At 42.4% G+C, this 24,334-nt stretch overlaps 1 protein-coding gene across 1 annotated transcript in view; it reads left to right on the plus strand.

Moving 5' to 3' along the window:
* Positions 1–24,334, plus strand: part of RAP1A (RAP1A, member of RAS oncogene family) — a 42,063-nt gene that overhangs the window by 8,080 nt on the left and 9,649 nt on the right. The window contains exons 3-7 of the mRNA XM_059831333.1: positions 11,439–11,507; positions 15,531–15,614; positions 19,277–19,345; positions 20,898–20,954; positions 22,354–22,494. Coding sequence (XP_059687316.1) covers positions 15,558–15,614; positions 19,277–19,345; positions 20,898–20,954; positions 22,354–22,494 — 324 coding nt within the window. The 5' untranslated portion in view covers positions 11,439–11,507; positions 15,531–15,557. The remainder of the gene's footprint in view (positions 1–11,438; positions 11,508–15,530; positions 15,615–19,276; positions 19,346–20,897; positions 20,955–22,353; positions 22,495–24,334) is intronic.

Below are 24,334 nucleotides of genomic sequence, written 5' to 3' on the forward strand. Positions count from 1 at the left end.
GGGGGAAAGTCTGACCCTCCACAGGGCTTTTATAACGGGGAAGAAGCAGGTAACATAGGACAAAGAGCAAAAAAAGAAACTCCAGGGCTGCTTACAGCCCACAGCTGCAGGTGGTTGGCTTGGCTTTCCCACTCTTTTCGCTTTGTTTAACTTAAAATATGGGGAGCCAGGCAATAGCAGTCCTGTTGAGCAGGTGGCCTGAGTCATTATGGCTTGCTATTTATTTTGAATATTGATAAGATGGAAAGTATTTAAATCCATCTGGGGCAGTGAAACAAGAGGTCTGGATAGGTCCACAGCAGTGGCTGCGTTATGGCTGAAACAGATCTTTATTAATCGCTTAAATGAGGCAATCAAAAATACATGCTGCGCTGGTGCTTCATACACTCACGTAAGGAGTAGGACAAGCATTTCTGTAATAGGTAATTGTTGCCCTGTCAAAAGTTGCTGCAAAAACCTGCTTTTTGGAAATGCACTGCAACTGGTAGCACACAACATGTTTGTCAATCAGTTGCATTGCATAACTGCTGCTTGCTGGAGCATTACAGAAGAACAGACAGTTGCATTTCACTTGTGAGTGGCTAGAACTGCAAATTCAATGCTGGCTGGAATGTTTGGGGGTTTTTGTTGAAATATTTGTTGGATCCAATGATGTTGTGTTCTGGAGTGTTCTAATACTGAAAAAATTTGAATTTGTCATATTTAAATTAGGGTATTGCATATGAACTCATAGCTATGAAATCTGCTCTTTAAAAGATCTGAGCATCTATGGCTGTAGCTGGCTGTGGCTGTAGTTGTGAGCGCTCCGTGCTTCTAGAAGTAAGACCGCTATTAGTTTTTGTCCAAGTGAATAATCTGTATGGAATTGGGCATCTCTCACATTTTTAACACGTTAGTTGGAAATAGACCCTTACTCTGGAAAGCAGCGAGTATGTGGGAGGAGCGGTTTGGCTGGATGTATTGGCTGCAGTGCCTTTTATGTTGCATTTTATGTAATACTATTTTCTCTGATGCAAATAAACTCGAAGTTGTAGGGAGGGGCTGCTAAGAAGAGGAAAACTTTCATTAGACAGCTGACATGCAGAATAATATCTTTTTATATGCCACCTACCACGTGATAGTTTAAAGTAAATCATAGTTCACTGGGTAAGGTTATTTCTGGCGCAATTCTCCTTTTTGCATAAGTAGTCCCATTCCAGCACATCTTGCCTTACCCTGGGATTTGATGTGTTAGTGCTGTACTGGGTAGCCGTTACTGGGTATTGGGCCTGAAGAACAGAAATCTTGATGGATTTATGAAATAAATACAGATGAAGCTAAAAGAAATTTAGCCAATTGTTGCTTTCTGCTTTGGATCATAACACTAATTGTAGTTGAAAATAACGGTAAGATTAAAGATACAGACTGAAATGGTTCCAGACAGCCTTTCTCATGAAATATTCATTCATTTAGGGCTTTTAACTCATCAGATCACTTACAAAGTCACAGGGATTACAATATTATTACGCCTTTGTCTTCTTTTGTGAATATGCTGCATTGGCATATTGATCACTAGAATGCACTCAGATTTAGAGTAAAGCTTTTTCAGGAATCTCATTTAAAATGATCAAACAGATGTTTTAATGCTCCAGGGCCCTTTCCTCTGGTATCATTCTGAGAAAGTGAGTCTTCTCCTTTATTCTGTAATTTCAGTACTTTGCAGGCTCTGTCTGTTAAATGAACTGTTTGCTCTAAACCCTCACCATAAACACAATAGCAAGCACAAGTCAATTTAGCACTAAGCAAGCTTGAGTGGGGCGGTAAGTGGCTGAGCATGCCGTTGGCAGGTGTCAGAAAAACTAAGACATGTCTTCAGAGCTGGGAGGCTGAAAGGTCTTCTATTGTCCTTTTCATGCCAAGTTCATATTAACTGCATCTGTGTGGGCAGAAGTTTAAAAAAGTTCCTAAATCTGTTTTCAAACCAGTGGTGGTAGTGCCCATGCATTTGTATGGCTGATGTTGTATTTGTAGAGTTACTCTAGAACAGTTGAATGGGAGTTTTAACTTCTATGGAAAGATGTCCTGACCAAAATGGAAAGCACAGAAATTGCGGATAATGGCAATTAACTTTCAAATTAAGTGTGTTCTGAGGTCTTGCTCAGAGTGCAGAACTGTCTGTCTCCAGGCCATATGCTTACCAAATTTGCATACTAATATGGGAGAGATTTTTTTCCTATTGCCTTACATGTTATCATTTTAAAGACACATTAAAAAAAGACGACTTTTTTTTTCCTGTTTGAATACTGTTCATGAGGTGGAGGGGAAGAGCTGGCTGATGCCAGCGGTGCTCACCTTGTTGGCTGCTGTAGGATGCGTCCTCCCTTCCTTGTGAGTTAAACACAGGAGTTCGACTGCCCCTGGGGTTTTTTGTTGTTCTTGTTTAAAGACAGCTGTATAATGATCTATTTTGGTTGTAATCAAGCTTGACCTATAAATACTGAAATGGCTCGTATAAAACTGATTTAAACTATCAGAGTTATTTCCTTTAGGGGTTAGTGTCACCTTTTATTTTCCATAAAGGAAATTCCAGGATGAATTGTCAAAGTAGTTCTGCCTTTTTAAGCCTGGCAGATTCAGGAGGATTTAAAAACTTTAGGGAACGCCCAGTACAGAGGTCAGATCTGCCAGCGGTTCAGTTCTCGACCCCCCTGTTCTCAGAGTTCTCACTGTGATGCCCTTCAGGCTCCAGCACTGAAGTGTTAATAACGTTTTTGAATATTCCTTCAGTTAAAATCTTCACGTAGAAGAAAATTTCAATTTTTTTTATAAAAAGAAAATTGTTTCCACCCCTCTCTGCCCCCAGGTTGCAGGAAGCAGCATTAAGGGACTGAGATAAATATTGAAGGATCAAGTACCCTATTAAATAACATCATTTCATTATAAAAAGTAATGAAACTGTTACTTTTTCTCTATTTTAAGTTAATTCTGTACATTAACTTGCTGCTATTCAGGTTCCTATCAAGCCTTAAAATTTGCCCTGGAAACGTTTCAAAAGGTACAGTTCTACTTTACAGTGCTAAAATACATCCGTCGTTAACTGTACTTAGGTACTCATTACATGGATACTCATTGCTGTAGGGGCTCTATTTAAACTGATAAACAACGTAGTATTAATAAGTGGCCATATGGTAAGTGGGGCTTTTCATTCAAAAAATCTCTGTTAAAACAGGCGTTTAATTAGCCGCGGTTGCGTGGGAACGGTAGGTGTTTTGGTTGCTTGTGGCTGACACACGCTAAACAGTAAAGTATTTTTAAGGCAATCTCTAGACTGCATATGCAAACCTGACCTTTAGATCGGTCTACGTGGTCAAATCCAGTGTATACACACAAGCTGATTATTGCAGCTTTGCCAGTAAGATTTGAAGTATCTTAATATTTTCTGGAATTTGTAAGTTAGCCCAGTCTCCTGAAAAGCTGGGCAGTGGTCCATGCAAACAGACGACACATTTTTAGAGGCTTAATAGTAGTCTTAGAATTTATCACTGATGGGTAGAAATACACTTGAAGAGCAGTTTAAACCTCTACAATTTTTTCACGAAGTTTCGAAGAAACCTTAATCAGGAGGAAGCTGTATTGGTCTCTCCATCAAAGATGCAATGCTGGAGCCCAAATAAGGACAAACTGGATTCCAGCCCCTGGCAGTGACCAGTGCCTGGGCTTTGTGACCACTGTCTGGTCACTGTTACTGCAGAAATAAAATAATTAAAGTGCAAGCTGAAATGGCAGTGACAATCTACCTACCTTATGTCACTTATTTACTCTAATTGTATAAACCAGGAAGAATACAGTTAAGAACGTTGCCAAGCTACTATCAGCACAACAAATTATTCTTACCAAGTATAATGTAGTTGGTGTTTTGCTATGATTGAGCCTCCTAGAGTCTGTCTGGAATTTAATCTGCGTTTAAAAAGGTCAGAACATTTTTCCCACTAAAGAAAACGGAGAGAAAAATTTTATAGGACTTAAAAATCAGTGGCAAGTTGTGGCTGTGGTAGACAACAGATGGAGAAGGTCCCAGGAACAGCTTCTATGTGTAATGGTTATGCCCTTTAACATTTGCATGTTTTGTTGATGAGGAAGGGGGAAAGGAAGTATTTTTCTTTTCTTCTTACAAAGATGTTGAGAACTCCTCTGAATTGTGTAAACCTCTCTGCCGAAAATACCCCAGTAGCTCTAGATGAGAAGAGGAGAAATGGCTGAGTGTGGTGCTGCTTGGGAGGACCTCTGTTCTGCTACACAGGCATCAGCTGCCTGATTCATCGCCGTTCTGTTTCCATGATGTGGCCACACAATACTTCCTATTAAACTGTCTTTTGTATATATAATTCAGAAAAGTCTGTTATCCACCTAAACCATGCAGATTTGGGAGAAGTCTTTCCTCCTGTTTGCAGATCAGTGCTCATTAGTATTAAATTTGCAGCAGTGCTGCAGTCCGTTCAGAGGGGAGGCTGCCAATTATAGTGAGTGACGTAGCGTTTTGTTCTAATTTGGGGATGCAGTGTGTGTTGGTCTTTGAGTTTTGCTTCTGGCTTCCTTTCCCCTGTCTTTGTCTGTCTGGCACACGTCCCTAGCAACTTTCTGCAAATGCAGACCAATAGGACAAAAAATAAATTAGCCGTTTCAGCATGGCAAGCTTTAGCTGCCCAAAGTACTTGTTCCTTGCCTGGAGTGCTTCTATAGCAAAGCAATTTAAAATGAATAAGTAGGCGTAGAGTTAACTTCCGTAGAAGTTAACATTACAATTTTTAAAATCACAAGTTCAACGTGAAGCTGGTTGTAGGAAAGATTACAGACTGAGGAAGATGAATCTCAATATGTTTGTGCATAAAATTGCTTTTTCAAATTGCAGAATTACTGCCATTTTCCAAGAAGTTTGTTTCTCTGACTTGTTTGTGTGTGTGTAGTTAATTTGCTCAAAGCTCCAGTTTAGCACAACGCTGAAGTCAAAAAGGACGACTCTGTTGCTAGAGGACTTGACTCTTAGCTCCAGCTTTTATGGCTCTGGCCCTGCATAGTAACCTTCCCAATACACCACGGAAGATGAGAAGTTATGCAGGAACTGGTGATTTGGATGTGGTTCAGAGGAGCACACGGTCAGGTCTTGAGTTTCTGAGAATGGATGTGTGCAAGATTTTTGAAGGCCTCTTGCCTTTTCTGGTTGAACACTTCAAGTAACAGCTCAGAACAGTGTCATTTTTCTCTTGTGTTCTCAAATATCTGTTTGCTTATTTGGCTTGTCAGTAGCTTTATTTTTTGCATGTGCATCTCACTGTGTTTTTTTGTTTTTATCTAGTACTTCAAAAACAAAAAAAGAATGTATTTAGACTTAAATTACTGAATCGTGATTGCCTCTCACTTGGACAAGGTATATTATTAAAAGGTTGCTGCCTTCTTGTTTGTAAATTTAGGAATTATTGGTGAAAGTTCTCTTTCAGAAATATTAGCATGTTACAATATCGAAATGTTGTTACACTTTTCACTAATCACAGTGAATTCAGTTTAGAGTTACTTTATTAAAATGCTTTTTAACACAGTAGTGGTTCAGGATTAGATTCAGTTCCCAAGTCTTATTGTAGGGAATTGGAACTCACTTACGAGTTGCTTCAGTTCTTCGGCGTACTTAGGCTTCCCCTGAGGAGCGTTTTGGACATTCAGAAACACACGTACCTGTTTTCTAATGCTGAAGTTACGGAAGTATAAAATAGGTTGATTAGGCAATGTAAATTCCTGCCTGGAACCAAAACGTTTTCTTGTTTTTACAAGAAATAACATGGGTTTTGGCCTGCATTGAATTTAGGAGAAGAAAAGCTTCTAAACCTAGAGGGACTGGATGTATACTGCAGAATCGGTAATGCTCCGCAGTTGGGTGGTGACTCGTCCTACCACATGGTTATGCAGGCAGGCAGTTAGACACTTGTTGCCTTGATTTGTATTTGATTGGATGCTGAAAGCAGTCGGTGGAAATGGTAATGTTTTTACTGTTAAAACTGTAAAATTGAGGGTGAGATTCCTGCTGTAATGTATAAAATATGTATGCTGTTATATAATGTTAATATGTAAAATACATTTACTTGGGTGTCGGATACTGCAGCAATAATCAGTAATAAAATAGAGGCAGACTCTGAAGATTGTGTGAATGGAAGTTTGTCAAATTGTACTTTAAAGTCACGTTGAAATCCTGCTTTCTGCTTAGTCTTGTCTTTTTTTTTTGTCGTCTTTTTTTCTTCCCTGTCATTTTTCTGATGTTGATGGCCTCAGGAAAGGTGGAGGAGGTTTTCTGTGTACCCTAAAGACAGGGAGATTGACTGCCTTGGGGAAGGGGCTTGGCAAGTGAGTCCATGGCAGTGATTTTTATTATTTAAGTAAATTCTGTGCTAACTAACAGGATACGTCTACGGTGGTGCGATTTGCAGACAAACACCCTTTCATTTGTGATCCACCCTCCCTCTTCCCGATCTGTTTCCGTAGCTCGTATATAACAATTGCGTAATTGCTGACAGCTTTGATTAATATTAGGGAAGTATTTAATGCGCTTTCGACTTCATTGAGTAATTTAATATCTAAGAACATGGTGTATAACAAATAACTAATTAGGGAGCAGATGGTGAGTGGAGCTGTCGTTCGGCAGTGCCGGGCGGCCGAACCGGCGCGGTGCCGCTGGCAGTTTGCCGCCTACGGTTTGGCAAGTGCCAGTCCTCGGTGAAGGCAAGGGTAGAGCCCCATGTCTCGTGTTTCCAGCCTTCGCTGTTGTATCATTCTTTCTATTTGTTTGCGGTTTTTTATTGTGGGGGGGATCTGTCAGTTTTAGCGTGATTTTGATCATCGTAAATCTTTCCTGTGCAGAAGTGCTGGATTTGAGTTTGTTTTGCAAACGCGGCTAAGAGTAATGAAGGGATTTTGGTGGAGTATTGAGCAGTGTTTAGTAGACACTTTTAAAAAAAGAATCCACCCCTCTTCATGGCATAGTAACTTAAAAAACTGGCATGAAGAATATTTACAAGTTCAAAATTAAACAGGTTGGTTTGTAGTAGCCATGATTCAGTATTTAACTGCCAGGGTAAAATTAACTGAGACATGGGGCTGTAACATCCCAAGAATCTGCCCCTCTCTCGGGGAAATGGGATGGCGATGACCGGTGGGGTAGCGCAGCCAGCTCGAGATGGGAGGTGCTGGAGTTCACACAGACATCTGCGTGTTTCTCTCCCAAATCTGTGAAATGCTGACAGCACATATCCCCTTGGAAATGTTAAATATTTTGGTTTCTGCATGTGAAAATCAGACCGCTAGAAAAAGGGAGGTGTGGGTGATGAGCAAGCCAGCGCTCGGAAGGAGGTTATTCTCTTTTTTTCTTCCCTAAAGCTGGGTGAGTGGTGTTTGCTCCCTGCCCCTCTCTCCTCTATCCCAGGGACACCATGGTGCATCTTTCCAGGGAACAGCAAGAGAGCAAAATACATCTCAGGTTAACAGTGCACATGGCTGTAGAAGCTGCATCTTGAGAGGCCTTTTCACGTTGTCTCTAGGAACTGATGCTTGTGGTTTGATGTGTGCTTGTTCGGTGCCTCGCTTTTTTCTGTTCCTTTTCTCTCACCCTTTTTTAAACCAGGGCAGTGCGTTGTGCTTCTAGAGTGAAAATGCAGTCTGCATTGCTGAGTTGTCATCTGTCTTCCTGCCTATAGCTGAGGCTGTGTCAGCGCTTTCACTAAAAGTCCCTTTTTTCAGGTGTGTATAAATTGGATCCAAGCAAATGCTTGCAGCAAGAGCTGCCTGAACGAACTCTGCTTTGCTGTAGACTCATTTCCTATTATAGTTGGAAAAATATTCGACAAGGATTGTGACAACTTCATTATCTGTTTCTGCAACATTTTGATTTCTGAGGTTCCAAGGTGGCACATGCCCTTGGCTCTGGAGTGTTGGATGCAGAGCTGCTAAAAAAAAAAAAGCTTTGAAAAAATAAATTACTAGTTTTCCATTTAAACTTCCTACGGTTCCAGGATTAAAAGGGGAACAATTGCTTCTTTTATCCCTTGAAAGCTTTCAGAAATGCTCTTGGGAAGAGCAAGTAGCCACGTAAAGCCAGGCTGTCTCATTTTGGGCTTGAAGGACCAGGGACGCTTTCCAAGAGCTCGTCTCGCCATGCCCCCGCAGCGCTGGCAGCGTAGGGCGTGCGTGTGTCCTGCCCTGCCTGCAGTTTGGGAAGTACCACCTCGTCATCTGCCTCATTACTTACGCGCTCCAAGCCTGCGAGCAGGACGGGACCGTGCTGCCTGGGCTCTTAGTGAAAGACGGTGGCTGCCCATGGATGTTCGGGGTAAGTCTGCGCCTCCCAGGCTGCAGGCTCAGGAGCCGGCGGGCCCTGGTTTCCACCCCGGGCAGGGCTGGGGGAGCCAGAACTGGGGCCGGCAGGGAAAAGCAAAATATGAGGCTTCCTGCAATACAGCACTGGCTTGGCAGACTTCTCTGTGGATGTTGATCTGCTGCTCCAAAACCAGAGAGGGACACAGAGCTGTAGGCTTTTAGTAGTGAATAGAGACTTTGGTGTAGCTGGAGCTGAACCTATAAAAGGTTGAAGGCAGAGGGCCCTTCATCTGTCATAGCAGCGGGGTGTAGCCATGGTATGATTACTCTTTGAAGTATCACTGCTGCTGAAAAAACACGTGGACCAGGAGCTGGCAGGGTTACTGGGGCAGGGGGATGGTGGCACTGGGACTTGTCCTGCTCTCCAGGACCAGCGAGATGCTGCATCCCCTATATGAGTACACGTCCATGCTCTCCCCTCCACCTTTCCTTTTTTTTTTCATGGCTTGTAGATGCTCTTCAAGTAGTGTCACATGTGTGACATCTGTGCAGCCCGGGCAGGGCTGGGAGGACGCTCTGTCCCCCTCCGTCCTGCTGCAGCGTGGGGCCACCCGGGCGGCGGGAGGAGGAAGCAGAGGCCGAGGCATGGCAGGGCTCGTGCGCGGGCTGCAGAGGTACGGGACAGGATGGCGGATTCGTTTCAGAGAGACCCTGATAGCATCAGTGCCTGATGTTTCTCTTTCCTGTGTGCGGTGATACTGCATGTGGTGCGGCCTCCCCGCAGAGGTGTGCTGCTGAGATGGTGCCACTCAGCTGCAGAGGTACAACATGGTTGCGCAGGCACTGTATGTTTCTTACAATAAAGAAACATAATGGATTCCGTAAAATAATTTTACTTTTGTAGGTGAAGCAACAGTCTTGGGTTTTACCATGGCAATGCTGACTGTGAGCGGTTAAGTGATGGTTTCTCGCCTTTCAAATCACTCAGGGTTGCTGGGCTGCTTTACACATAGCCAGCTTTCTCCTGCGTTCTTGATAGTAGAAAGTACTAAGTTTTCATCTCCTAAAATGCATTGCAAACTTGATACAACCTCAGGCAGGGTTAGGCTGACCTCAGTTTGTCTTTTGTAAGTGAAGTCTTCTGTAGAGTGTATTAGAGAGAAAACGTCCAACAGAAATGTGGTGATTTGACTTAAGCAGCGCCCATCTCTCCTGCAGGAGAAAGTTGTCTTTTCGTTGTGGGAAAAGCAAACTGGCGGAGAGGAGTAAAGAGCCTGGAGAGTGCAGGAAGCCATTGAGCTCTTGAAATTCTGTAGCAGCCGGCTTTCGGGTGAGGGTTTGATTAATCCAGTTTGTCAGAATGGATGGAATCTGTTAATCTGTTAAAAAGTGGTCGTGCCTGTTTAAACCTACCTATTGGACGTGCGCTCAGCATGCAGTGGAAGCCCAGCCAGCACTCTCGGTGGCGTTTCCAGCCCCGCTTCAGCTGCCACGTAATGCCAGCGCCTGTCTGAAATGCCAGCGCCTGCCCGAGCAGCTTCGCTGCAGCAAGTGGCAGCCACGGAGGAGCAGATGCCTCCTCCTCTGCCCTGCCTCCCCCTCGCCTCTCAGTCCAGCTGTGCCCTTCTGACTCATTTAGTACTGACTCGGTCTTTAAGTATCTTTGCTGATCTGTTATCTGTAGCTTGTTCTTCAGAAACACATTTCCCCGGGTTTCTGGGGTAATGCTTTCCCACGCCGGCGCAGGCACGGCATGCTGCAGGTGCAAAGGCGGCGGGGAGGGAGTTTCAAGTAAGTTGGAAGAAGGGATGTGGGAGCCCGGATCCTGTTGACTTTCAATAGGAATTGGTCATTGAACTGTTCTTTAAAATTCCCACACCTGGATTAGCTGAACAATGAATGGTCAGAAATGGAGGGAGGATAGCCGTCAATATATATTTGGGGATGAAATCCATGGTATCGAGGTAGAAGGCATTGCCAGAGGAAAGAGAAAAAGTGAGACACTGGAAATGTGTGTGAACTTTTTGCAAATGCTGTCATCAAATAACAGGTACAGGGGATTGTGGACAGGAGTGGCAACTTCGTATAAATCCAGTAAAAACTGATGTAAAGAAAACAACAGACAAGCTGTTTAGATAATGATCTGAAAACAGTGCCTAAGAAGAGAGAAGTACTTCTCCCTGTGATGGCAATCTTTTCCTTCCGTGTCTGTGGACTGTATTTTATTGCTATCAAATCTGGTAGACAAAAATAGGGAACTTGAAATTTTCATTAAAAAAAAAGGGGGAAAAAACCCCCCAAACCACAAGTAACCTGTCCTCCTGCATAAAATCTCAAGCCAACGAGGCAGCTGGGTGAGCAGCCCTTGCCTGAGCCCATGGGAGGTGAGGAGTACTGAGCCAGGGCACGGTCCTGTGCTGCTGCAGCTCTTCTGCTGCCTGTGCCGGGGCTGGAGGTGCCAGGAGCATTTTGGCTTCATAGCTCGGCTGTGCCGGGCCCAGCCCGCCCCGAGCAGCGCAGTGGATGTGCTGTGGCTCTTGAAGAACGAGACTCATCAGCCGTGGTTACTCTGTTTTCACACTGAAGCTTCGTCACTGGACGGGAAGGATTGGATGGCTGAGCTGACACTGCTCCAGGAGCTGTGTAGCACAGGGACAAGTTTTACTTCTTGCTTCCAAAAGCCAGTGCAGTCCTGTATTAAACAGAAGTGTAAACTTTACAGTTGTGAGCTTGATTTTTACTTTTTAACCTAAGAAGTTTCAATTTTGTGTCATCTTTCTATGGTTTACCTTAACTGCAAGTCCAGTTTGTAAAGCGTTTTTTAATGATGTAATCAAGTAGAAAATGTATTTTGCCATTGGTTTCCACCTGAACCCCCCCAGTCTTTCAGTGTTCCAAAGGTGAGGTTAAATTGTGCTGGAGTTCATGTTTTTAAGGTAATTTGATTTGAGTATTCAGAACTTGCATAAAGCTCCGTTGATAAAGCAAAGAGCAAATTTTGTAACAGGCATGTTTTGGTTTGAAACTATAAAGAGAAGATTTGATGCTTGCATGTACTCTCATTTGAAAAATGATTCATTCTTCTGTTTTTTTTTTTTTTCCAGTCCATTGTAGGGAGCCTGGAAGAACCTCCATAGGGCTGCTAACACTGATGAGAGATCTTTTATGCCAAGGTATGAGTTTTCTAATGTCCTCAGTATATTTCAAATGAAATTGCTAACTGTGAAAACATTGGCAGTTGGGGAAATTTGAGAATTGTTAAGTGTATAATGCATTGTTTAAAATAAAAAGTTGCTTGTACCTTGTTTCCAGTAGTGGGGAAAAGAAACCCTGAAGTTTTTTGTTCTCTCTTTCCTGATGTCCTCTGCTGTTGTACAAAATACAAATCTACGATTACAGTCCACAGTTTTTCAGGCTGAGTCAAGAATGTGTCTGCCCTGATTTTTATTTTTTTTTTAGTCTTTTGTTATCATCTTACTTAATGGGCATTGTGTCATCAGTTATGGCCAACGTCTCATCAAGTTATGCAAAACCATCAGACCACGTGCTCTTAACCACTGTCTTCCTCTTGCTGAGCAGCATATCTGTACCTCCTGTTACTTGTAGCTCCATCAGTGTTTGGAGAAGGAAGGAGAAACTAATGAATACAAACTGTCTTCTTCAGGTGTATAAATTTGTACTCAGGCATTTGCATTTCACAGGGTGCACGTCACATTTCAGGTTAGTGTGAAGTTCTTGCACCCTCTCTCTTTCAGCACTGTGTTTGCTTATCTTCTTTGTTTATGCTTCTCTCTCCCACCACCCAAATTCTAAACTTCTTGATAAGCTGGTAAAACTTCTGTAATAGGAGTGGCTAATTTTTGTGCCAGGTTTATCTCCTGAAGGGCCTCGGCCATTCTCCCCACGCCGCCCTCCCCGCAGCCTCTGCCTGGCTTCTTCCGCTGGTTGGGAAATACCCTGAAAGTTTTGCTTCTTTGTACCCTGATTCAGCCCCTCGGTTGCAACAGGGCGAAAGATGATTCGAGCAGTTAAGAGAGTGCATGAGTGCTTGGCTGAATAAAGATGCAGGTGAGCGGGCGCTTGGAGCCGCGTTTCAGGTTACAGCCTCATCTGCGTTGGCATCCATCTGCTGGTCCTTCTCAGAGATCCTTCTGCCATCCTGCCTGCACTGCCTTTTGTTTTCTTTTATTAAAACAAATGTCCTGCATCTTTTCTTCACCTCTCCATCTGTTCACGGGGTAGGGCCCTTCACTCTTCCTTCAGGAAAGAGCTGGATGGTTTGGGGCTGATGCTGTGAATAGCTGAGTATCTGTTTCTGTCACTTCCCAGGCAGTGTTGGTGACAGTAGCAGCAGAAAAGAGGTGTTCCTATTAAAGAATAAAGAAAAGAAGAGATTAGTCCTGAGGTGTCAGGTGTTTCGCAGTGTAGAAGCAGAGTTTGTTCATTATTATAGATGAAATCTGAACCCTACTAATTTATTACTCTGTATTTAAAGTGGCTGTACAGGTGCTGGGTAGGTTGGGGAGTCTGATACAGCCGGGAGGAGGGAGCCCGCTGCTCGGGGCAGTGATGGGCTGATTAGCACGAATGTGCTCTGTGCCCCAGGGTTGTCCTGCCGTAGCTAGGTGGCTGTGTGTGTACGGGAAAAGGCAGCACGAGCAAGGAGACGTGCTCAGCGTTTGCTTTATTGTTGCGCCACAGCATTCAGAACTAATGAGGCATTTTCACAACATTTATGACAATGCTAAAAGTTATTTTTTACACTCCTTAACAATCATATTCTTTTCTTGAATCAAAAGAAACACTTAACACCCATAATTTCATTCCATTTTGAAACGCAGCCGTTCCTTCACAGCATGCAACTCCACTACACAGAGCTCTGGATGGAAATGAATGCTACTGTGTCTAGCTGTATTTAGGTGGGCATAAACAGTTGCCAAATGAAAAGTTGGCTAGGATGCAGCATAGTAATTTCTTGAGCACTCTATTCATGTTGTATAAACAGATAACATTAACATACTTGTGAAAGAGCTACAAGATAATTAAGGCATGTGGGGTTTACAGTAATAAGGCTCATGCGTTTCAGGATCTTGGTTTCCTGTTGCACCTGAAAAAAAAAATAATCAGCAAATACTGTAGAGAAGAAATGAGAAGTTAGTCTTGTACTGCTCCCAGCTGAAACTTTCCCACAAGTATTTTTACTATAAATAAGAAGTGAAAGAGTTCACAGCTAAATTTAACCCTTAGCTTGATTGCTTTCCGGGTTTTCTTGGGTGGAGCAGATTGTGGAACTGTAGGAAGGTGAAGATAAACTGGATCAATAAGTTGCATTTAGACTTTATAAAAAATGCATCGCCTTTTAATTTCTAAGGATTATCAAGGGGAAAATCATTGGTAATTGGAATTCCCCTCTCCTTCCTATCCAAAATCATGATTTTTGAAAGAAAGGAAGTGAATGTTACTTCTCAGGGAAATTTTCAAGCAGAAGAGCTTACAGCTGCCAGAATTTTAACCAAAAATGTTGTCAACATACTAGAGTTCGTAGACATTGCTTGCTCTGCTTTTAGATATTCAAAGTTAGCATTCTGGAAAATCCCTTTCAGTTTGACTTGACTTCATAGAAATTGTGAAACTAAGCAACTGCAGCTCATATAGGTTTCAAGAGTTGAAGAAAAACTGCCCTAAGGAGCGTTAAACTATGGGCTGCTGATGATAGCTTCAGCTTTATTCCCCCTCGAAGGCTTGGGTGAGGGAGGGCAGCTTGGCTATGTGACTGCGGAGAGCCTCAGCGCAGGCAGGCGAGCCCTGTATTTCTGTTCTTCTGACTTAAAAATGAGCTTAAAGTTGTGCTAAACCAGCCACAGAATTTGTACGCCGCTTTCCAGCTGCACGTGGGATTTTGTTATTTTTGTTTAAACCTGTTCTTGTGTCATGTTTAGACCATAAAACATACTGTGGTTGAGGGTTAGAAGTAGGATGTTTGGGCAAGGTCTCCAGTAACGTGTTCAGCTGCCAGTCCCGAAGCAGCTCCAGCGGGGACGGTCTGTGGCTGTGTGGCAGCACGTGGGTTTCCTCTTGACTCTGTGTTTTACAGCTTTCCTCTGGGAATTTAAATGATAGAAGAAAACCTGTCCCGATGTAATGATTATATAAACTTGAGACACAGATTGTCAGGGAGTTGTCCACAGTTGCAAAGCTAAAAATACAATCCCTGTTCTTCGCAGACTGTTGTTAATGGTAGTCGACAAGGTGATGCATTTCTCTATCAAAGTACTTGGAATACGTTTTTATTTTTAAAGCAATCCTCAAACTGTAGCCAGTGAACCCATAAATCCCATGGCAGCGTTAGTTTGAAATGCCTTTGAGAAATGCAGCTTGCCCAGCCTCATAGCGCCCGTGTTTCTGAAGCCTTACTTGGGAAGGAAGCGCTATCTTGCTGGGGGAAGAGGGGGAAGATAATTAGCTGCTGAGGTCATTGTTTGCTTGAGCTCCGTTGATAGGGACAGCCCAGCCTGGCTTATAATGTAAACATAGTGTAAAATGTTTATCACCAGCTTTGTCATTGGCCTTATTTGTCAGGGAATCTCGGTGAGAATGAGAAGTTTTCTGGTGCTGCGTAGCGAGTTGAGGGAGTTGCAAGATTTCCATAAAAAGGCAGAGTCCTTGCTTGGGCGAGCAGAGAGGTTCTGCCTTGGCAGCCGTAAGTTAGGCCTGACCTTTTCCAGAGAGAAAATACTGACCTAAATCCTTCCCTGCTGGGGGTGGGTGGGAGAAGTAAACCTCTCTACTTGCATCTTTCTGATCTAATTTTCTTGTCCGATATGATTGTTTTATGCGATAAAATGCTGAGAATGCAGAGGACAGGCAGCGAGAGCTTGTGCTACCTGGTGCAGCTGGGAGCGGGCGTGTGTGGCTGCGCTGCGTTTGTACCATGGTGTATTCATCCTCTTCCTCTCCGAGCGCCGGCAGGCTCACAGGTCTGGCTTTGGGCATCTCCTATAACCTGGGGCTGTCAGAGTGGCCATCTAAACTTGAGTGTCCAGGTGGAAAAATAAAAACCATAGCTGTTACTAAAGAGCTTTTTGTCCTCAGGAGTATTTGGAGAAGGGGAGCGTGTTCCTACTTTGAGAAGACAGTCTCATAAATTCGTGTGTGCAGGTACGCTTTTAACTGTTGGCTTTTTTCCTGCTTTCCAGATCGTTGCTATTTGAACAGACCACACCATGCGTGAGTACAAGCTAGTGGTCCTTGGTTCAGGAGGTGTGGGGAAGTCCGCTTTGGTGAGTTTTGGGAAGCAGTTCTGAAACACATACACAAACTTTAAAATTGGTCTGTCTTGTTGCAGACAATGCTCATTAAATGTGTTGGGGTATTTGTCTTACTTTTAACATGTGTAGTGACTTCCACATAGCCACTGTTACACTGCTGAAATATCTGTGAATTTGTGTCACGTTTTTGGAGGAGCAGCAGGCGATTAATCACCATTACAATAGTTAGCATTTCATTCCTGCGTCTCGCATGGGTGTAATATTGTAAATGACTGAATGTCTGTATCTAAGTATTAAAAGCCTAACCTACACTGGAACAATGACTGAAGCCTTGCCGTGCACGGCAGTGAATTAGCGATGGTTGCAGCCTTGCATACCTTGAAAGCTGTGTGTTTTCCATCCTGGATAGAACCCGAATGAACAGCCTGGACTGAAAACACGGGGCAGAATGAGAAGTAACTTCCAGCCTGTGCAGTGCAGAGGGATAAGCAGACTGATGACACTTTGCACTCCTTAAGTACTTGTGTTGTTTCTAATAAGAGGTTTACATAGCAGAGTTGATAGTAAAGCATTGTAAGAGACATTTCTGTCACCTATTTATCACAAATCAGTCAAGCAGCTCGCTCCAACAAGAAAGGCAAAGAACTGGTCAAGTGTAAAGTTATCTAAAACGAGAGACTACACCGTGTTCCTTTTCACAGGAGATGATAATAGCTGACCAGCCATTCATGTTGTAGATGCTGCTTCTTGCACTGTTGTTTATTCTGCTGAAATGGGCTGCTAATAATCTTGGTAAATCACCTGCAGAATCCAGATGAATAGGAGGAGAGATTATTCAATTATGTATCAAATTTGATGTACTCTTTTAGAGATCCCATCCTAATGTAGGTGTAAAATTTTTTTGATTCTTCTACAGCAACTTAAGCAATCTGTATTACTTTTTCCACCAGCATCCCTGTGATTATTTCACTTTTGTTATGTAATGTTGAAAGACTCACTAGGTAAAATAGGCCACTTTATTAATAATGCTGTACATAAAAATTATTCAGCGTCTGCCATACTTGAATTTCCTTATTTGTGATGTAACGTCTGAGTCAGCATCCACCACTGGCCTTTTTAAAGGCTGAAATGCAAATACTTAGTCTGGTAACCAAAAGTTCGTTTTGACAGTCTAGGCTCTAAGTAAGCATATATTGTAATTCATATGCAACATTGATCCATTATGTTTATAACAGGACACAATAAGTGCCAATTAGCAGCTGAGAGTGAATAATATTTAGCTTTCAAGATGACTCTCTACTTATTTACAAGCATTAGCAAGGAGAGGTTACAAGGTGGGATATAAAATAATATAGAGTTCACTTTAAAATTTCTTTCTTCAAACTGTATAAGCTAAAATGTCTAACAAAGAGGCTGGTGTTCCTTTTCAGTTCTGTGTTTTCATTACAATATGCTGTTGTTTCACTGCAAATCCTTCTTACTGTTTTAACTCTTCTGTGCCAGTATGTGCCTTTTGGTAATGATGACAGGATAGCAGAAACCCTGTCATAGTTATTAAGGCACAGTTATTTTGCAACTTCTTTGTAAGTGTTTCCTGTACAGTAGTTTTCTCCCCATTTCTAATGAGAGTAAAAATCTTTTGGAGCGTCAGTGGGTAGACAGTATTATCAAGAATATCCAGTTGTGCATAGTGCTGTGTAAAACTGGAAACCAAAGTTGGGACACACAACCCCCAAACTAATAGAAAGGTATAAAATCTTGGATCCATGCATAACCTGAAAATAACCCCAGATTTGTATCTTCTCCCTTGGCCTCTCTTTCCTCCTATAATCAATAAAAGTGAAGTACATCAGAGATTAAGAATATTACATAGTAAGATAGGTTATGAATGAAGTTGATTATAATCGTAATTATGATTGTGTGTAATTGGTGTCTGTGTGAACACACAAGCACCAGCTGAGATAACAAAAGTTAGAACAGTGGTTTATTAGAAATGAAACAATTTGAGAAGAGAATACATGGGGTCAGAGCAGTACTGTATTTGCAGATATAAAATAAGACTCTGAGTGTTATCGTAGAAAGATGAAATGTCGTGAGTGGTTTGCCAGATTCACATGGTGAAGGCTGGTTCACAAACACGGCTCCCAGAATAGAGTGGTACAGATGTGACCGACTTCAGTGCTCAAATGTTAGCCTCCTAGCAAATGGCAACCTTCTTTGGACTCTCTTTGGTTAGTAGCTGTGCTAAGAATCCTAAAATATAATCTGTAATCTACACTTCTTATTGTTGGTTTCATTGCTGGTATAACTCTGTATTCCATGTGGTGTCTTACTGTAATGATTGTACTGAGACCTGTTATCTGAAAGGCAGACTGGGACAACCATTCAGTGTGACAAGAAAATAATGGAGACTCAAAGGCTTTGATTGTTAGAATGTAAGATAGGTTTATTTAATGACACGGGATGATTTTTAAACGAGGTAGTACTAGAAATCTTTCCTTCTTATATTAAAAGAAAGCAAACCGTGAGGAACTGCTCGGTTTCCAGCACGCAGCGAGATGTTCTGTGTGTATCTGGCATATGCCACTCTGAACGTTTGCAAGTACTTGTGTGACAAATGTGAACCCTCTTGCAGAAAAATCTCAGCCTTCTGCCCAAACAAAATACGGCTTCTCGAAACGAGTAGCGACGTCGCAGAATTTATATTAAAAAACTTGTGGGAAGTTCAGTTGGCAAAAGATAGTTGGTGTGTTTGTTGATTTTAAAGAGACAAAATTAAGTGCTGGGCTCTTGGTGCTTAGTTTTACAAACAAACATCACTGTGTTTTACAAACACACACCACCTTGTTTTACAAACATCAACCAAACCTCCGGACACTCCTGTGCTGCATTACTACATTATTGCAGATTATTGTAGGTAAGAGCGTGCGGACGCGGGGCAGAAAGCAAAGGCAAACTTCGTCTTGCAGAGACAAGTCAATCTGCGGACTGACAGGAGCCAAAGCACGCCACGTCCAGAGCTTGGATGTCCAGAGATGGGCCACGTCTGAATGACAGCTTGATGGGAACTGTTTAGAGTAGATTTGCTTTTGAATAATTATATAGGGGAAGACTTCCTCTTTGAAATGAATGATGTCTCCTTCTTTAATGGTTTAATACAAATTGAGTATCTGGAGACGCTCCAGATTTAACTTGCTGCTCTGAAATATGGCTGTGCTCTGGGCATGTAATCCAGAGTAGCTCCACTGTAACTCTAATACAATTTCAATTGAAACATGAATTTTCCACAGTGTAGGGATTGCCAGTTCTTCTGATTAAATTTCAAGTTTCCCATATTTGGTGATTTTTATTCTTCTAAAGTCGCAGGCACTGAAATAAAGGCATTTTTGAGGATATCGTCTTTTATGAAAAAGCAAGCAAGCAAACAGTTTACCTTTCAAAAAAGTTTTTAAAACATGCTTGAATAAAGTGATTCTTAAAACAACAGAAACTACACAAATTTTATTTTAAAAAATTGAAAATTTATATGCCTTTTTCTCTGTTCCCCACTATTGAAATTTAACAGTAGTATTGAGTAGTTTTTGTGTTCTTACTTTTTCATAAAGTGCTTCTTGGTAAATGTTACTGGTCGTGTTCAGTTTGCTTAATTTTTTTCCTCTTTCCTTTCTCCCCAGACTGTACAGTTCGTTCAGGGAATTTTTGTTGAAAAATATGACCCAACAATAGAAGATTCTTACAGAAAGGTAAAATAGCATCATTTTTATTTCTTGCAAGTCTCATAGAGCTTGCTTCTTTTTAGTAATGCAATGAAAGCTTATCAGAATGAGAAGGGGTCTTTTCTGAGAAAATGTTATGGCTGCATAAAACTGCAGCAGGACAGTGATGTGTAGAAAAGCAGCGGTCTTGGAAATGGTTTCATGCAGATAGTTTCCTTTGGCTTTACAGAGTACTTTACTAGCTTAGGGCCTTTGAATGCAATCAGGCAAATTGTATCAGCTACTATAAAACTAAATTATCAGGGAATGACAAATTTTGCTGTTAATTGGACCACTCCCTGACTTAGTTCTGTTTAACAGGAGGATTAAATCTGTTATTCTGTAAAACCAAGAGCTTTCACTCTAAGTCTCCAATGACTCAAGTTGAGGCGGTTTGAGGCTGCAGCTCTCCACTGTTTGCCTGTTTCTTCTTTAGAAGTAATTGCCCAGAGATCAGTCTGGTGTATTTTCCCGAACCATCACCAGTTTCCACTTGTTCACATGCTGGGGTACGGGCTGTGGTGGTTGGCAGACAAGTGTACTGCCCATCCTCCTGCCAGTGCTTCTCCTGATGCATGGGGATAGGAGCAGCTCAGCCAAACTGGGGTCAGACTGTTACTCAGATCTGTTTGCTGTAATTTGACATATAATTATTACTTCAAAACATAAAGATACCAATATTTGCTATGTGTATGCGATCTGTAGAAGTTATTATAGAGGATATTACTGTAGCATAGCAATTGCACTTTGTTGTTTTCTTTTAGGAATGGCTGTTTTGCCATTTAGTTCAAATGCATTCTGCTTGGTTTGAAGGCATGTAAAATTCTTTACAGCCGTTTCGGATGCAGGCTTGTAATAGCTGAGCAAAAGTCCTTGTCAGGATCCCTGACGCTGTTGTGTTACTTAATTCTATCAACAGAGCCGCTTTCTTCACTGGATTGATGTCAAGTAACCCATTGTTTTACAGATTAGCATAAATGTTACCATAATTAAAGGCACCAAAACAGAAAACAAAAACTTTTAACATTTGTGCCTGGGTCAGTTACATGTAAATTGTGGTGTGAGTTCTGCTGTTAAATTTGTTTGACTTTTCTGGAATTACCCTCGTTGGATCTGAGACATTTCTCAGTGAGTGGAACACTTGCTAAGCCTAACTGTGAGGATCACTAAATATTTTGCTTTTGCTTTTCTTCCTTTCTCCCTTCTTTCCCAGCAGCAAAGAAAAATTGAAGTTTAAGGTCCTTTGATTTGTAAGAGTGGATTTTTATCTCGCTTAAGTTGAGATGTTTACATTGAGCTGCTCATTTAGGCCTTTATAATCAACAGAGTCCTGGAGCATAAGTGAGCTGACCCAAATGCGTGGCTTGGGGCGTAATTAATCCTCTAATAGTGCCTCTCTTAGTGTTGGGGAAGTGCAGGTGGCTGGCTTGCTTGTAGAGGTCTTTGCGGCAGAAGTAAAAATCAAGCTGATATTCCTCTTGCCTGTCCCATTTCAGCCTATTTAGTTTTAACTGCATTCGTCTCTTCCTTTTTTTCCCAGCAAGTGGAAGTAGACTGTCAACAGTGTATGCTTGAAATCCTCGATACAGCAGGGACAGTAAGTATCATTTCTTTTTCTAATTGGTGTGGACTTTCTTTGTTAAGAATGAGGTGAGATGTTAAGAGTAGAACTTATACTAGTATCATAATCCTGCCCAAGCAAAAACAATAGATCAGCTGCAATAATTTAAATTGAACGGTTTTGTTAAATAACCCAAAACCCAGTGTGGTGAATGAGCCTTCTGCAGCCCTGCCAGCAGTGCTGTGAGCCCGTTCCCCAGCTGGTGCCCCAGTGCAGGGACTCAGAGGTTGATGCATCCTGTGCCGCTCACCTCTTCTCTGCCATCCACCATCGTCTCGCTATCAACATACTGATACGGGATAATTGTACATGTTGATTTTGCAAGTGGCCAGAATACAGACACGGATTGAAGCCACTTCCAGGCAATGCCTAGGGATCGCCTCCCAGCATGTCACATCAGCCTGCGTGGAGAGGATTCAATCAGCAAAGATCCTGTACCTGTCGAGGAGTACTCCTCTACCCAGGCGGCACCTCCCTGGGGCTGCCTTGGGCTGCTTTGGGGGGCCCGTGTTGTCCTTCCAGCCCCGAGGGCAGCCGGGGCTGCACAGCCACTCCCTCTGCCACGCCAGTGTCACTTGCTGTCCTGCAAAGTCCTGTCACTAAGTAGACAGACCTTGTAATGGTTGAGTGCACATCACAGGGGGAGGGCATGCTTCCTAAAAGTTAGTTTTATTTAGAAAGCTTTGAAAATTCTCAACAGCAATGCGAAGGCGTGGAAGCAGAAATCGTTGTTACACGGTTCTGGTAAAGCTTCCTTTCACAGGCGTGGACAAAGGCAGCTCTGATCTGGTACAACTTTTCCAGCCTGCTCTTGCATTTCATTGCATTGAACCTTTAAGCCATTTTCATGCTAGAGATGACTACTGTATAATTGCGTATGTTCAGAGGTGATCAGTCAGTGCCTTCCAATGCAGTCGTGCTCACAATAAATCATGAGTGCATGACACGTAGGCCTGTTTCAATATCGTGTTAGAGGAGAAATTGAATTTCCAGTCTGGGGAATTGGTCTGATGGCAGACTCATGCTTAACACCATATCAGAAAATAAATGAAAGATTACTACAAAATACGTCAGCCAAATCTTAACACCTTGTATTATGGTTTGGGGCATACAACAGTCAGTCTGCAGATATATTTTTATTGCTGCTCTTGATCTTTTTCCCATTTTTTCAAGAAGCCTTTTACTCTGTTAGGGGAAAAAAAAACAAAGGGAAAGAGATGTGTGCGCACTTCAGTGGATTTCTGTAAGGGGTAGAAATGTAAATGCATGCTGTACAGTACTATATTCTTGTCTCCATTACAATAAAAGTATTACTTTGTAAATGTTCATTAGCTGTATTTGCTAGCTAATTACTTTTTAAAATATTTGATTACAGGAGCAATTTACAGCAATGAGGGATCTCTATATGAAGAACGGTCAAGGGTTTGCACTAGTATATTCCATTACAGCACAGTCCACGTTTAACGACTTACAGGACCTGCGGGAACAGATTTTACGGGTTAAGGACACTGAAGATGTAAGCAGAATATCTTTTTTTCTTCTGCAAATGGTTAAAATGTGTTTGTAAGTAAACACAGGAATTTGTGAGCAAAATTTGTTTCTAAGAACATTCTTTGCTGTAAGTAAGGTTCCTTAGCGTTGCTTGTTATTTAAGGTCCAACACCTGCGAAGGGGCATAATGAAACCAGATTTTCACATATACTGGAAGTCTAACAGTCTTTGGAAATGGTGGGAGTTGATTGAAAACAACTTTTTTTTAATTTTTTTTCCCTTTTAACTCCTTTCCAGAATTTGCATTTTCTTCTTTCACTGTGCTTTAGCGGTACTTTATTTCCCTCAAAGTTAAGGAAAAATAATAGTCGAACTCACCAAAAATGATGTTCTTAGTAGATCTGCAGCTGCCTTACAATGGAAGCTAACATTGCTTTTCCCAAATGTATGAAGCGGAAATTGAAGTTCAAAGCCGTGATGTTTCCTGAAGGTTGGCTGTGACGTCTCTCCAGTCCTGGAGCAGGGCGGTGCTGTGCGCTGTGCCCTCTGCGCCGTTCGCGTGCGTATGGGTCGTAATCCAAGTTGATGAACTTGAACTGCAACTAGAAAGGACGTGTTCAGCTTACTGACCAAACTGCTTTGTAATTTAAGTGTCATTAGTATCAATAGCCTTTTTTTGGGAAATTGCTGAATGTTCCTTTATTTTCATTTCTCTGTGTGAGGGGGCTGCGTCAGCAGAGGCTGGGGAGGCGGGATGGGAGCCTGTTCGGTCGCCTCCGGCTGCTGGAGCTGTTCGTTAGATGAAGTAGTCCTGGGTCTTGTTGCAGGAAGTAGAGATTCCCTTACTGTAGCTGTGCAGAGTCTCTTGGTTTGTGAGCTCTGCTTCGCTCAAATCCGTCAGCTGCAAGAGCCCATCAGCTTTCTCTTGAATTGTCTTCTGAATGCTGAACCAAAACTTTTACAGAATTTTAGGTTATCGTATGAAAATGCACTTATGCCTTCCTGAAGGAAAGGGAGATGTTCAAGGGTCTGTGGCTGGGGTCTGTTGCTCCCGTGACGTGTGTGTGTGAGCAGGGAGGGCTCAGATTTGCACTGCGGGTGTGCCTGACCCACAGCGGCGCTCTGCAGAGCACCCTCACGGTCCGAGGCTTTTAAACTCTCGACAGTTTTCTTTGTTCCTCCTCTCGTTTGACAAAATCTGTAACCCAAAGGAGATCACGCAGTTGTATGAATTTAAATCATTAAGAGACTCTGAAAGAGTCTTAGCTAGTGACGCAAGGCTGGAATTTTGGTTGTTTAAAACCCTTTTTAAAATAAGGAAAAATTACATTAGGATAGTTTTGCATTCCGTCCTGTTTGACAGAAGAAAACTATTTACCGTCGCAGCTCCTGTAACTGGAACTCCCTGGTAGGCTTTTAATTTCTAAACGTGTGATGTAGGTGAGGTTGCCGGTGGCTTTTGCCGTGGTAGCCGTGTGGCTGGTGGAGATGTGTGGGAACTCTCTCTCCGTGTAGGCTTCCTCCAGAAGCTGAAATGCATTTTTTTTTTACCTAACAGTTGGTAATGTATTCAAGGGTTTGCCCTGAGGAGTGTGAAAAAGACTGCCTATTTTGTTTCCACTGACAGCTTAAAAGTAGCCGCTGCCTTTGATGTTGATTGCTTTCGGGTTGTGTCAGCTGCTTTACGGCTCCCAAGCAGAGTGTGGAAGCAGCAGCAGCCTCTCACTCACAGCCCTTATCTCCTTACAGCGGCTGGTGAGCAGTGAACAGGGCTGGGACACGTATTTAGGCCAAATCCTGGGCAAACCATGTGCATTGTATTTAAATAGCTGTTCAGGAAAATGCAGTTTGAGCAACGAGCAGAG

This window comes from Gavia stellata, chromosome 30 (genome assembly GCF_030936135.1).
Source record: "Gavia stellata isolate bGavSte3 chromosome 30, bGavSte3.hap2, whole genome shotgun sequence".
Classification (NCBI taxonomy): domain Eukaryota; kingdom Metazoa; phylum Chordata; class Aves; order Gaviiformes; family Gaviidae; genus Gavia; species Gavia stellata.